General features: G+C 54.8%; 1 protein-coding gene across 3 annotated transcripts in view; it reads right to left on the reverse strand.

Annotated features, from left to right (window-relative positions):
• Positions 1-5,062: 5,062 nt before the first annotated feature.
• The window catches only part of EPHA10 (EPH receptor A10), a 51,351-nt gene continuing 41,277 nt past the window's right edge, over positions 5,063-15,136 (reverse strand). The window contains exons 8-17 of one of the 3 annotated variants that reach the window (XM_037021336.2): positions 14,228-14,336; positions 11,723-11,784; positions 11,496-11,621; positions 10,313-10,498; positions 9,808-9,869; positions 9,375-9,578; positions 8,934-9,083; positions 8,456-8,649; positions 7,676-7,831; positions 5,063-7,579 (exon numbers count right to left, since the gene is read on the reverse strand). In XM_037021336.2, coding sequence (XP_036877231.2) covers positions 7,465-7,579; positions 7,676-7,831; positions 8,456-8,649; positions 8,934-9,083; positions 9,375-9,578; positions 9,808-9,869; positions 10,313-10,498; positions 11,496-11,621; positions 11,723-11,784; positions 14,228-14,336 — 1,364 coding nt within the window. In that variant the 3' untranslated portion in view covers positions 5,063-7,464. Of the gene's footprint in view, positions 7,580-7,675; positions 7,832-8,203; positions 8,326-8,455; positions 8,650-8,933; positions 9,084-9,374; positions 9,579-9,807; positions 9,870-10,312; positions 10,499-11,393; positions 11,622-11,722; positions 11,785-14,227; positions 14,337-15,136 lie in introns of those variants that run through there. The other 2 variants (XR_012130121.1, XR_005062124.2) reach the window with 2 other exon arrangements.

Here is a 15,136-nt window from a genome sequence, read left to right on the forward strand (position 1 = left end):
TATTCAGCCTGCCTGTCATCTCTAACCTGTGCTACCTGAATCAGAGACAGTTTTGGAACTAAAGCCATTAGAGTTGGGTCTTTGAGCTTTTCCTCAAAAGATACAAAAACCTTCCCTTCAGGGAGAGTCTCTATGATACTTGAAGAGCAGGTCCTCACCCCAAGATCCAGAGCACAGGTAACCTACCTCAGGTAGGCTTCCCCCAACACCTTCATTCCATGAGTAGTTTACATCTGGGAGGACAGAATCTCAGGGGTCTGTAGCTGACCTATGTAGTCATGGCTCATTGGCCAGGATCAGAGCAGGACACGGGTGGCTGAGTGATAGTCATGCTCCTCACTCCCCGAGTTCCAAGGCTCTGGCCGACCTACCTTCCCAGAATTCTCTCTGCACAGTGGTCTGCAGGGAACTAATGGTGGGAGAAAGCAAACAGGGGTATTTACTAGCCAGCACTCCCACACTGACAGTTCATGTGCAGGGAGACTGGTCAGTGACCACATTTGAAATAAGAGTTTTAGTCATTTCAAGTAATTGAGTCACCAAACCTGAGGCTCCTACCTTTTCCTCCTCATCTGGTACAGTGTTAAGAAAGGCTTGACACCAAGGGAAAAACTTAGGATCCCACATGCTTTACCCAGAGCCCCACCACCCTATTTTACTCTGTACAGCTGCCTAATTGTAGGAATGAACCCAATTGTAGGAAACAGGTAGAATGCAGCAGGTAACCTAATAAATTCCTGTCTTGTGAACAAGGGCAGTTCTTCCTTCCATATAGGGGCTGACTTGGAAGGTAGTGACATTCCCCATTTAAAGCATGGGCTGAACTGTCACAGGCTGGGATGTTGCTGCCAGCCCACAAACCAGATAGGGCAGGGCCTCCAGTCACACTTTTACTTTCACTGTTTGGGTATTGTTTTTTCAAATCAGTTGCTAACAATTCAAAAACTAAGAGATTTTATAAAAATGACTGCTAAAGTAGAAATAAGATCTGGAAAGACAGGCCACAGTCAGCTGTTCCTGAGAGCAGCTTCCCTTGACCCTTAGCGAATCCTCTTCCCATTCAAAGTAATCCCAGTTAGATTTCTTCTCCTTGTTAACTTACCTCATCCCCGTGGGCAGTTTACTTTGTACCCTCCACTGTGTGTATAAAACAAATAGATGCAGGGCTGCTGTGCATGGAGCCTGGAGCCCTACCCTTCCCCAGGGCCCCAAGGCAGTTTCAGAGAACCCTAGAGTTCCAGTAAATTGCTTGGTTCATCCTTTGCCTAAAAGCCCTCCTAATCTTTCCAAAAGCTGTACTTGGGGCTTCCTGTTGAAAGAATTCCCAATGGATTGCCCTAAGAAGAGTTAGATTAAGTTACTCATATGAAAAGCTAGTTCTTTGGGACATCTAAGCATCATGTATTCACTGCATCAGACACAGTTTTTAGCTCAAAGTAGTTGCCTTCCCATCTCCACCAATGATAATGAATTCACATACCAATGCAGTATGTCCCAGTGACACTGGTTGACCCATACTTAAAATTCAGCATGACATATATGCTGAAGATTTTAATAGTAGATAATTTATGTGGCTTCAGAAATGGAAGGGCTGGAGGACACAGTTCAATCAGAACTTGGGCCTACACTGAGCTCCCCACTTAATTGGGGGTCTGGAATCCAATTTGCTTTAGCAAAGGTGTCCTCCCTTTACAGGATTAGACACCTTCCCAGCCCTGTATCATCCCCATGGGTATCACCTTACCTATTGAACAAATCTACTCTCCCCCACTCCCTTCCTGCCATCTGTAACCTACACTTTCTGTCTTCTGCACTTTGCCATCATCTTTCCCTTAGTTAATATTAGGGTATATGTAGTTGGCGTTTTCTGACCCTTGACTGATGGATATGGTGGAGGATATAACATACCCTTGGCACCAAGATACCAGGAAGAGCCCAGACCCCATGTGTAAATTTCAGGGCCACAGACATGCGGCCTGTCACAATATGCCAGGAGCCGTCAGGGTAGAGGTAGATGGCAGTTTCCGTTGATACACCCCTTCAGGTCAGATGCAAATGTCTCACTGGCAAACCTGCTTGTCTCAGCTTTTTAAACAGTATCCCAGCTGATGGTCAAAAATGAGTGTGGTGCTAGGGTGGGGAGAAGGGGCAAATGTAGTCTAACGGGGAGGGGGCAGGAAAGCAGGTTTGGTTTTGGTTTTTTGTTTCTGTTAAACTTACACAAGCAGTCCTGGTCAAAACATATTCCTTGGGGCAAGGCTTGGAATATCCATAATCTGCTCACAAGATGCTGGCAGGCTTTATGAGGTCATGCGTGAACCCAAACAGGTTCTGACTTCTCTCTGTTGCCCCAAGACCCCAGGGAGCCCAGCTACTAAAATGAGACAGGGCATATACTGAGGCGACTAGCGGGGTTTTTTCCAGATATTGGCAGACACTTGAGCTTAAATGGCAAAGGGTACAAAGATATTTAGAGGGGGTGCCATACGGTGAGTTTTACTCAAGTCCTGAGCAGTGTGATGGCGGTGCTGTTAGGAGCTGCTCCAGAACTCGGTCACTGGTTAGTAAGGGCAGTGAATGCACTACCTGGCTGTCCCCTGTGGGCCTTCTCACACCTCCCCAAGGACGAGGTCAGGCAGCAGCCCACAGGGCTCCCACACCGCCTAGGATTTATCCCTACTGCGGTGCCTTTCATGCTTTTAACGGACTCCTGCCTCAAGCAGTAAGGTCTTTACCTTCTCTGTCTTCCACATAGGAGGGTCTGGGTACATGTTCACTGGATAAGCAAATACTGTCAACCAGGTCCGTGGCCTCACCACCCAGAGACGTTCATTTCTATCCCCAACCATGTATCGTAAAGCTCCCTAGTGTCTCACACCTTAATAACATTTAGTGGCCACTCATTGTGTGCCAGGTACTGTGTTAAAGTGTTGGTGGAGGTCCCCGTCACCTGGCTGCGTGCCTCTAGGGGCAGACCAGCAGGGCAACCCTGCTGACATCTCCAACCCACTCATTCACTCCTGCCCAAGGGTAGAAGTGACTGACCTAACGAAACTGGGGGACAGAAGGAAGAACCTGCTTGAATTGGTGCCATCTGGCTTCTCCTGCAGGTCTGCCTGCCACAAGAAAGGGGTACCATGGTGGGCTCCCCATCATGCAGGAAATAGGGTGGAGCAGCTTGGCCCTTGCAGGGGAGGCTTGTGGCTATCTGGCTCAGCCTGGCACTGGGTGGGTCTAATTCAGGGAAATGGTGGGAAATGCACTTTGTCCCCAATATACCACATCTCACTTACCAAAAATGTACAGTTCACATGTTAACATGTCAAATTGGGAAGCATCATCCCATCTGATGGCATGACATAGTTTAATTGACTGTAATGTTTCTCAGGGGTACAACTTGGACTGGATGGCATCTTAGATCTGAAGAAACATGGTAAGCAACACTCACCAGTCAGCCTTATCAAAGAACTGGTATCTTGATCTCCATCTGGCCCAATGATCAGGACTCAATTGCTTCTGAGCACAGGGCAGGAGGAAACTGGTGTTATGTATTGCCACCCCTGTCCCCTAGTCCCCAGTGCTACGCGATTCTCACAGCCTGGTCTAAGAGGATACATAAGACCTTCTCTAGGCTATGAACATGAACAGCCTGGGTCGGGAGAGCAGAAGCACTTGCAAGCCGAGAAAAGCAAGGGCTCACATGGTATCAGTGTGTGCACGTGTGTGTGTACGCGTGTGCGTACACGTGAGCGCTCAGGCAGTCCTCCAGCACTCAGCTGACAACCACACTCTGCCCTGATCCCTCTCTTACCCCACCTTCCTCCCTTTGCAGCATCCCTGGAAAGATTCCTAAACTCCACTCCTCAATCTTCTTATCTGGCTTCTGCCCCTGCCCCACAACTAAGGGGCTGAATTGTGTCCCCTCAAAATTCATGTTGAAGTCCTAATGGCCAGAACTTCAGAAGTGGGAGACGGGGTCTTTACAGAGGCAACCGAGTTAAAATGAGTTTAGGATGGGCCCTAACCCAGTATAGCTGGTGTGCTTCCAAAAAGGGGAAATCTGGACATAGAAACATGCATTGAGGGGAGATGGTGTAAAGAGACACAGGGAGAAGACGGCCACCTAAAAGCCAAGGAGAGACACTGGAACAGAGCCTTCCCGAAGGAGGAACTGACTCTGCTGACACCTTGATCTCAGACTTCTGGCCTCGATCAGTGGGACAATGAACGCCCTGGTTTAAGCCCTGCAACTTCTGGTTGTTACAGCAGCCCTAGGGAACAAACACAGTCACCAGTAACATCTGACTGGACAGCCACTCTTCCACCCACTTCCCACCTGGCTGCTCTGTATTTAATATCAAAACTTGCCCCTCCTTTGGCTCCACGGCATGACCCCTTCCTGGCTTCTCTCTGCTGCTCCCTCAGATTCCGCCTCTTCATCCAGCTGCTTCCCAGGTCCGAGTTTCCCCACTGCTTCCCTCTCCTCCACGCACCAGTGCAGGGTGACTTCCTTCTCACTGTGGCTTCAACCCCCACCTGGGAACCAGTGGCCCTCAAAGCTGTCTCTAGCCCGTATCTGTGCCAAATTCCAGACCCAGTATCTGCCTGCCTCCTACACCTCTGCCTGTATGTCCACCAGCTCTCAAACACATGTCCAAAACGAGCTCGTCATTTCCTGCCCTCCCCCCCACATCCCTACGCAACCCACTGCCCCTCCCCACAGGGTCCATCTCAGGGACTGGCACGACCACCCGAGTGCTGCCTGTTTGGGGAAGCCTTCCTTGGTTTACTGCTCCCAAAACCGGGTAACACCCTTCTCTACACTCCCAGGCCACCCAGAGCTCACCTCCATGGTAGCCCTGATCATACTGTCCTGTCATCTTTTTCAGAAATGTGTCCCCCTAGACTGGTAGGTCTTTCACGGCAGGGGCTAAATGATTCATCTCTGCACAGGCAGTCAGACACTCACTCTGGAGAACACCTGTGGTGAGCTGGGGGTGGCTGCAACCCTCCCACACAAGCTCTTAATGGTTAAGCAATTGTCACTGAAAGAGGCACCATATCACAGACAAGTTTTTATTATTTTGTCTTGCATATACAACCCAAGAAATATAAAAACATCTCCAGGATTAGTCAAAGGAACCACCTCCCTGACTGGCCCCTTCCCTTCTGGGTGGGCTCACATGGGTGCTAGAGGGTTGCAGACCACCTCTCTGTCCAGTGAACAAGTTCCATATAAAAATAGATCTGTAGAGGGCTCACAGAGAACCGTCAGCCTGCATTATGCTGGCACCTGTGCAGGGCTGTGGCCTGGGACCCCTCAGGATTCTGGGACCTCACTCCTCAGGGGAGGGAAGATCTACCCTGGACACCGAAGTCCTAGCAATACAGCCAGGGGGACCCTCTGCAGAACAGCTGGGGGACAGGAGGGGACTTTGACCTTTAGAGAATGATTGATATAGCCAGAGATGGGAATGAGGCTCCCTCCACCCAACATGGGACAGCAGTCCCCACACCATGTCCTCTCTGGGCTTTCTGGAGGCAAAGGGCAGAGCCTAGAGGGCACCTAGCATGGGACCCTCCAGCCCTGTCAAAGGTGGAAGCAATGTCTCAGTCCTCCTAGTACCCCCAAAAACACTGAGTGGGGGCAGGTCTCAGGAGATGGGAGATGAGGGAGGGGGTGCTCCAAGGACAGAAGAGCCGCCGCTTGCAGGGCCAGGCCAAAGGCACCACTGTGGGGTTGCCCCACCACAGGTGCCCCAGAGGGGCACTGTGCCACCCAGACTGCAGGGTCCTCCTCATGCCAGCCTCTCTGCCTGAACTCCTCCTGTTCTAGGTTCTCCATCTTGCCTGTGGAAAATTCAACCCACCCTAAGGAAGGACACCCCCTTCCCCCCTTCAAGGCCCTTTTCAATTTCCACCGCAGCCTCTCAAGCCAGGAAGCCTCTCCAGACACCCCTGCATATACGCAAATGAATAGTGTCCACCTGCCTGTCCCTGACCCACCCACAGACCCCGAGGTCTCCCTGGGGCCTGGGGCCTCCGGAAGGCACCTGGTAGGACTTGGCGGCTCCTGAGCTCACCTCCGCACCTAGTCTGAGCCTTCCAAGGGCCGGTTCTACACCTCACACACCACTTTCCACTGCCCTGGTCTCCTCCCTGCCCACCCCACCCACACACAGCCAACCCGAGCGGGCATATGCCAGGGGTGGCCTGGACAAACTCAGCCCCATGGTCCTCTCCAGACCCAGCCACCCTCTTGCCACCCTGTGAGAGCCCCGCCTCATATCACCCGTGACAGGACAGCCCTCCTGGATAAGGAACGCGGAGTCAGCTCAGCACAACCGTGTCTGCTAGCACCCCACAGAAGCCAGAGGGAGAAGGAGCAACGCGAAGGCTGGGCGGGGCCCAGGGGGTGGGGTGTGCAAGAGGGGTCACCTCAGAGGACCCCAGGGCTGCCTCAGGGAAGAGTGCTGGTAGCACAGGGTAGGCCCAGGGACTCACTCTTCAGAGCCAAGTCGGGCACCCGGGTTCTGACCCCAGCTCTGGCCCTGAATCCTCACTGGCCTTGATTTTCCCTCTCTGCACAGTGACGGTTGGGCCAGCCTGTCAGAGCATTCCCTCTCTGAAGGTCTCTTCTTCACCATCCCCCAAGGCCAGAGTGGAAAGTTCTTGGGGTCCCCAGGAAGAAAACAGCTCACCTCACACTCTTCCCAGATGTCCCGGCCAGTGGATTTATAAAAGAAATGCCAAGGGAGGCCTGGTTGGACCTCAGGGGAGCACCAGGACCTTGAGCGGCCTCCCCAGGACCCTCCCCCTCCCCCGGACTGTCAGCCCAAGGGCAGGGGAGGCAGAAATCAGCTCCTGAGTCCAGGGCCCTCAGGGTCCAGCCCCTGAGCTCAGCACCACCCTGCTGCCCGGGGCCTCAGGATCGCTGTCCTGACAGTGCCGAGCCCAAGCACAGGGACATGAGCACCCTGCTTCTCCAGGGCCCATTACGAGGGGCTGCTGGGAGGCTGTGGTCACTGCAGGGCTCATTGGAGCCCTGCAGCGACCTGTGCTGCCGACTGGCCAAAGGGTCTGTGGGAGAGTGTGGCCCCAGACTCCAGTGGGTGTGGAAGACAGAAGGGCACGAACCAGGCGATTTAAAGCTATTATCATCTGTTCCCGCTCCTGCCCACCTTGGTCTCTGAGGCCCTGAGTTTCCTCCCGCTGTGATCTCAGGGGTCCCCCCCAGGATCTGAATCTTCTTCCAGGTAGACTGAGCCAGCCAAGAGGTTTAGACCGGGAAGAATGGAAGGAGTAGGCAGTGCTGGGGGGGAAACTGTGTCCCTAAGCAAACTCTGGGCCCACGTGGAGAAGGAGAGTGTGCACGGTCGCACAGGTGGAGTGCAGCTCGCCAGGGTCCATGTCAGGGCCGGAGTCTGGCCTCCCCCCGGGATCCTGGCCTGGATGAACAGCCGCTCACACCTGCACGCCCTGGCCCTGCAGCTGGAGTACTCGTGCCTGCAGGGCGCTGATCCCACTGAGAAGGGCCTCCCGGTGTTCTGCTGACGAGATGCCCAGGCCCATCAGCTCCCTGTGAAGAAGGCTGGTCAGATACAGCCACCTCAGCCTCCACTCCCACTCTACCTCCCCTGGCAGGGAAGTCTGGACCCAGGCCCCTCAGACTCACTGGGCAGCCATGGCAGCCACGGCCTCAAGGCTCCCGTAGCCAGCGGCGGCAAAGTTGTCCTTGTACCGGCCCAGGTCCAGGGCGTCCAGCCACGCACCCACAGAGCCAAAGGAGGGGAAGGTAGAGAAGGCACGGTCGGCCAGGGGGGTCGGGGGCCTGGGAGCAGAGGAGCTGTGGTCAGCTGACGGCAGGGATCTGGTGCCCTGTCCAGTCACTCTCCGGAGGAAGCTGGCTGTGAAAGGACAGAGGGGGGCAGCCGAGCCCCAGGGCAGACCTGGCTCACACGGGGTGCTTGGCATTCTCAGAGCACGTGAGGATTTCAAGATACCCAGGCAGCCTAGAGCAGGTTTCACCTGAGACAGCTAAAGATACTGGGAGTATGTGGAACAGTCTGGGGTTGGGACATACTTAGTAGTTTGGGAGGGACCTATATTTGCAACAACTAATACTAATTTCACTTATTTTATTTATTGGAACTACAAATTTGTTAAAACTATTACCACATATATTTATCTAGTCAGTGGTCACCTGGGGTATATGGGGCAAAATCCAGGACAAGTTGAAGAGGCCAAGACGGATGAGAGGTTCCACATGTCTAAGGCAGGCAGGAGTATCAGCTCTGACTGGGGCAATGGATTAAGCAGTCATACCTGGGCAGGTGGGGGACAGTTGTACTTGAAATATGTGGGGAGGCCATTCATGGAGGGGTGAGAGGTTGGCTGGGTCTGCGTGGCTGGGGATAGATGGGAATGTACCTGGGGGGAGTGAAGGCAGCTGTACCTGGGAGAGGTGGTCGTGGCGCACTTTGGGGGTTCTGGGTCCTGCACCATCTTGCTCAGGATGCTGTGGATCTGGGAGAACCTGGGCCGCTCACCTGGGTCCTTCTGCCAGCAGTCAAGCATGAGTCGGTGCAGTGGGGAGGGGCAGTTTCTGGGGGGCGGCAGCCGGAAGCCATCCTCCACTGCCTTGATCACCTGGGCCATGCGGGTGGTGGGCAGACAGGAGGCTTTAGGTCCCCCCAGCACGCGCGCACACACTCTCTCTCTCTCTCTCTCTCTCTCTCTCTCTCTCTCTCTCTCTCTCTCTCTCTCTCTCCATCCCAAGGAAGACTCGGGTGGTGGCTGGAAGCAAGTAGACAGTGAAGAGGGGCCTGAGGTTAAGAGGTCAAGGGTCAGCAGGCAGAGGTCAAGGAGATGGGGCCTACAGTCAGAGAGTAACAGGATCAGAAGGCAAGGAGCTGGAGCCACAGGTCACTCACGTCTTGGCCAGACATGTCCCAGTAGGGCCGCTCCCCAAAGGCCATCACCTCCCACATGAGGACCCCAAAGCTCCACACGTCACTGGCAGAGCTGAAGTGGCCGAACTGAAGCGTCTCGGGAGCAGCCCACAGCGCTGGGCTGCGGCCACTCTGTGGGAGGGGAGGCAGGTCAGGGGCAGGAAGGGACTCGGGCACACCCGGGGTTCCCCACCCGACGGAGACACAGACCCAGACCCGTTCTCCCAGCTGCATGTCCGGGGAAGGCACACAAGCTGAGCACAGGGTGATGCCACACTGGCATTTACTCAGGCCCAACTGGGGGTGGGCAGGGTTGGGCGTGACCCTGACCCGGCAGGGGAGGAATGGGAGTGGAGACCGGGCCTCTGGTGCAACCTGACGGGAACCGGGGCAGGCAGGCTCATGGGGGAAGGGGGTCCTCACCATGGTGTGGTAGACAGCCTCTGCCCGGTCCCGGGGCCCCCGCCCAAAGCCAGAGATCTTACAGACGAGGCCACTGCTGACCAGTACACGGCGGGCCGCCAGGCCCCGGTGAACGTAGCCCATCTCTGACAGATACTTCATGGCCGATGCCAGCCCGGGCAGCAGCCCCATCAGCTGCCCAGCCACCAGCTGGCCTTCGTGCCGCTGTAGGAGGAGACCGAGGCTGGGGCTGCACACCAACTCTCTGATGCTGTGTGACCCCAGGGAAGTCACCTGGCCCTTTCTGGGCTTCAGTTTACCCTGTGCCCTACCAGGTCAGCCTGGCCAATGGGCACCTTTTTAGAAAATGATGTTAATTGCATGTTCCACCAAAGAAAAAAGTGAAGGATGAATACCATTGTTACCAGCTCCCCCTGGGGCCCAAGCCACTCACCCTGAGGAAGCCATCCAGGGCACCATGGCTCATATACTCGGTGACAATCATCAAGGTGCTTCCTGTACCCAGGGACGGGGAACACACACTAAGTTGCCTGCTGCCCTCCGTGTGCTCCCCCAACCTGGGCTCCAGCCTGGCCAAGACTGCTAGAAACAAGCTTCCCCAATCTTGCCACCCTGATGCCCAGTCCAGGATCCTCTATGCCAAAGAACAAAGGAGGAGATATCTTTAGGAGGACAAAGGCCAAGGTCAGGAGCTGCAACTGCTAAGAAAGATCACCCAGGTCCAAGCAGAGTACCCCACACAGTGTCACCATAAGTCAGAAAGTTTATCCAGGGTCAGAGGGGCCATCCTGAACCAGTGAAAGAAAGCTGAGGCCTTCTCTCCACACTGGGCAGCTGGGGGTTCCCCCTCATGGCTGAGGAAGGGCCTGGGGGCACAGGAACACCCCCCTCCTGCCCTGTCATGCCCACCCCTGTACTTGTGCGGCACTGAGCCCTACCTCGGGTGACGACACCCTCCAGCCGCACTACATGGCTGTGGTCAAACTGGCCCAGGGTGAGGGCTTCTGCCAGGAAGCTGAGCTTCTGTGAGTCAGAGCAGCCATCCCTCAGCGTGTGTATGGCCACAGGGAGCTCCTGGCGGCCAGGGAGCTGCAGGCAGCCACAGCACAGCTCCCCATATCGCCCTGTGGGGAAACAGCACCTCAGAAAGCCCCCTGGAGCCCATCCCCAGCCCCCTGTCAAACAGTCAGGGTAAGTGAGGAGAAGGCATCTTTTCCACAGGCCGTTTCCGGCCCAGCACTCACAGCTCCTCAGTTTAAATTCCGGTAAACCTAGCACTAGCAAGGTGACATGGGCTTTATCTCTTTCCCTCTCCTGGCCTCAGTCTCCTTCTCTGTGAAATGGGGGTTCCTCCTCAGCAGATTTCAATGCCTGCCTCAGCAGGAGATTTCAAAGCCTCAAAGAAAGGACAGTACATGACAGGGTATGGAAGACTATTAAAACCTTGTGTGTGTGACCCAGGAAGGATGACGATGGCGTCTATCCTGCCACACCGCCCCTTTCTGGCTTCTGTCCAGCTTGTCTGGAGACAGTGCCAGGGGACAGCACCTGGCTCTGGTGAATGAGGCTGCTTCCTCTCAGAGCAGTGTTTGTAGACAGGAAGGAAGGAAGCCAGGAGAATGACCGTCAGAGAGCCAGCACCCAAGGCCTGAGGGAAATCCCTGCATCAGCTCTGTATGAGGCAAATATTACACCCATTTCATGGATGAGAAACTGAGGCTCAGAGCAGAAGAGGGATGTGCCCCTGGTCACACAGCGGTCAGTGGTAGGGCCACAACTAGAACTCAAGTAGGTCTGGCCCTACTGCCCATGCAGGCCTGGGACTGAACTTTTGCCAATGGTAGTCTGCAGAGGCCAGTTCTGAAAGGGCCTAAATGGACAGATTTCAGTGACCGTGGGGGCAGAAGGCAGTGGCAGACTCCTCTGCCATCCCTTTCCCTGCAACTTGGTGGGCAGAAATCTGGCTAGGTGTGGTGGGGCTTCCTGCACAGGGTGGGGCTTGGGTGGGGGTGGGCTTACAAGGCAGAGGTGGGGTGGGTGGAGGCGAGGCTCCTGGAGAGGGAGGAGATTGGGTGGGTGTGGGGCTCCAGCCCGACTAGGCTCTGGAGATGCCCGGCTTGCCTGCTCCAAGGCTCTTCTCCAGTGTGACGCTTTTTGCATCCAGCTCCTTGGCAAACAGATGTACAGCCTGCAGCGGATCTCCACAACTCTGGGGGTCCACGAATGTGCGGCGTGTGGGAACTTTGACTGGTGAAGAGAGAAAGAGATAGGCCTGAGGAAAGGAGCCTCCGAGGCTGGGGAGTGCAGGTTATGCAATGGCAGTGAAAAAGGTTGGGAAGACAACTCACAGTGGAAATACAGCTCCTCCTCCTCGTGGGCGTCCCGGCCTCCTTTGCCATAACTGCAAGGCCTGGGGAGATACACAGTCATTCTTTGACCCAGGCTGCTCCAGACCTCCCCATCTCACCAGTACCCAGGGCCACAGCTCCTTGTCCCTTTGAAAGGACAAGGTCTGCATCCCAGGGGAGGGACTACTTGTCCAGCTCTGAACTTTTCTCCACAGTGCACGTAAAACCCTGGCTCCACACTATTCCTAGGTATTCCTGCCGAAGGAGCAGGAACCCATTACTACTTACAGCAACCCCTCTTCCCCACATCATAGCTAACATTTACTGAGTACTTACTAAGCCCTTTGCCACAGTGTTATCACACGGGGCTGTCTTTATCCCAATTTTATTAAAGAGAAAATCAAGCCACACAGTCCCACAGCTACTGAGTGGAGGAGGGGGAAAGCCAGTCTGTGGGGTCAGGCTCCAGAGCCCATGCTGTTAACCACCCGCTGTGACCACTGCTTCCTATGGGACAGACAGCCGGTCCCCCCTTTCCCATCCATATCAAAACACAGTCCCTCCTCCTTGAGCCTTCACGGAACCTGTCTCCCCACATCCACTCTTTCTTTCCTTGGTTCTGGTGATAATCACCACCTCCAACTTCCCTTCTTTTTCTCTTTGATTTCTTTGATGGTTCTTTTGTGGTCTCCTCTGTGGCTTCTTTCTCCCCTACCTAATCTCTAAATGTTGGGGTTCCTTAGACTTGTTCCTAGTCACACTTCTCTGGCTCCGTCCTCTGAAAGAACAGGGGTCTATAGGGCCCGAGAAGAACTGGATTCAGCATTTGAGTGACGGCCAGGTCCGTGTCAGGAGATGAGAGAGGGAGGTGGAGGTGGAGCACAAGAGAAGGCCCTTGGGAATGATGCCAAAGAACTGAGAGACCAGGGGTGGGACAGGTCGTCCAATGGCTACTGGGTGAAGTCACCTAGCATGGTGACAGGACTTCCATGAATGAGGGGAACACCAGGAGAGGCGGACAGAGAAGAACGGGGCAAGGCTGAGCGGATGGAGGAGCGGCAGAGAACATAAGAGGCTTCCACCAGGTGACATCCTCAGGGAGAAGCTGGGTGGGCCGGGAGGGACTGGAGAGAGAATGTGGAGGTAAGGAGACCACAGCACAGAGCAGGCACTGCAGAGACTGGGAGAGGAGGGGACAGACAGGGAGATGTCAGTCTGTCAAGGGGGGTCGCATGCACTGAAGAGGTCCGCCTCTATGCCCGGGGACACCAGACGAGCTGACCCTAACCTCTTCAATGCCTTTGGGTTTTAAGCAGGTTTTGAAGGCCCCCCACCACCGCCCACCTCACCATCCCCCCAGCCTACTCTGCCTGCCCCAGTGCATCTGTCTCTAAGGAAATCCTGGGCAGCTGCTCCTGGCCTGCAGAGTCCTGCCTGGAGAGGTGCCCCTTACTCCCTTGTCTCCGCTTTCCTCCTTCTGCCTCCCTGAGCCCCTCAGCCCACAGCCAGGACAAGATGCTCGCAGGTCCTGTCCATTCCTGCTTCTCCCACAGGTCCAGCAAATGGACCTTAGGCATGAGACAGAGCTCGCTACTCTTGTCCTGCCTTCCTGACTCACTTGGCCCAGACAGAGCTGCCTCCCAGACCTGCAGGACAATGCCTGCTCCTCCTCTGCCACTTACAGCGCCTCAGTCCAGGCCAAGCAAACAGGCCGTGCCAGATGGGATGTTCACTGTCCCTCTAGCCCACAGGCAGTTGCGGGATGCTGAGATGTGCTGAGCTGTGGCTCCCTGGCCAGCCCATTTCTCTCTTCTGCTCCTGCCACCCAGCCCATTTCAGCCCATTTCAGCCCCTCAGGTCTGATCTCAGCCCCAGCTGGGTACCTCTACATGTAGCAGAGTGTGGCCTTGGGGAGAAGGGGGAAATATATGCCATGCGGTTTCTCCTGTGTGCAAAAGGACTGGAATCTTCACTGAGCCAGACTCAAGCCCCACACCTTTCCCTCTCCTCACCTCCCCTTTCTCTCCCCACTGTCCTGCAAGCTTCCTTCTGTTGGGTTGGGGATTTCTGGCTTCCCTTCCCTGTTTTCCCCCTCCCATACACATACACACAGCACAATTTCTGCCTTTCTTCCCCTTGCCTGTGTTCAAGGGCCTCAAGATCCCCTGAGGGCACGGGCTGGGGGCCTCTGAGCGCCTCAAGAGAATCCTAATCACACTGGAACAGCTGGAGCTTGATTCAACCCTCAGTGACTCCTTCTGACATTTAATGAGTTAAGGAGCTAAATCCCCTTCATCCCAGAGCGGCTGAGCTAGTGGCCTGCTGGCTGCCTCCTGAGCAGTGTGTGGAGGAGGGGCCGGGACCATCCTAGCCATCCTGGACCTACAGCATGGTGTGCTTACACGTGCAAATCAGCACGTGTACAAACGCAGGTACAGATATAAGTGCTCGTGGACACATATTAATGTGCACAGGGATACGACCCATCAGGGGTCAGCCACCTACCTCTTCCAAATGGCCAGCACGCTCATCACGGAACCCAGGACGAGGAGGACTGAGATGGTCACCACAGTGACAACAACTGCAGGGCTCTGATCCCTGGAACCCAAGGCAGCTGGGAGGAAAACCACAAGGTTGAGGCAGGCACAGGCCCAGAGGCCCCAGGACAGACTGCTGTCCTCACCCCCCAGCAGAGTTTTGACAGCTGCTCTGCACTCAGCCCTGCCTCCACAGTGGTGTGTGGAGCCTCCTGCTCTTGCAGGGTGGCGGGTGGAGGGCGTCCGATGCAGCCCACCTCTGAGAGAGGAGTGGGGGTCCAGACAGGCAGGTCTGGGCCTCCCTTCTGCCTTTCAGATGGGCACAGAGAGACTCAAGGCAGCTCTGCAGGGGGAACAGCCTCCCATCTGACCATTTGCCACCAACAACAAGAGCTAACATTTAATCCACACTTACTCCAGTCAAGACACTGTGTCATGCAGCTTAACTAAATGGACCTATCTCATCATTACAACAGGCCAGTAAGGTGTTCTCATCTCTACTGTATAGCTAAGGAAACTGACATGGGGCAAAGCTGCGTAATTTGCCCAAGGTCGCACAGCTAATAAATGATGAACCTAAGATTTGAACCTGATTCCGAATCCTCTGCTTTGAACTACTTCCCCAAAGGAGGAGCATAGAGGAACTGACTCTCAGAACCATCTATCTATCCATCCAACCAACATGTTTTCCAGGCTGGCACTAGCAATGGGGAGACAACAATGAATGAGCTAGAATCCCTGTCCTGGAGGAGTATACAGACCAGTGAAGGAAAGAGAAACAAAATTTTAACTGTAGAATGAAAAAAGAAACAGAAATGTGCAGAGCTGAGCAGAGGCATGATAAATGATTCCTAATGCCAGTGCGAAGGCATCACAC

This window comes from Manis javanica, chromosome 4, assembly GCF_040802235.1.
Source record: "Manis javanica isolate MJ-LG chromosome 4, MJ_LKY, whole genome shotgun sequence".
Classification (NCBI taxonomy): Eukaryota; Metazoa; Chordata; class Mammalia; order Pholidota; family Manidae; genus Manis; species Manis javanica.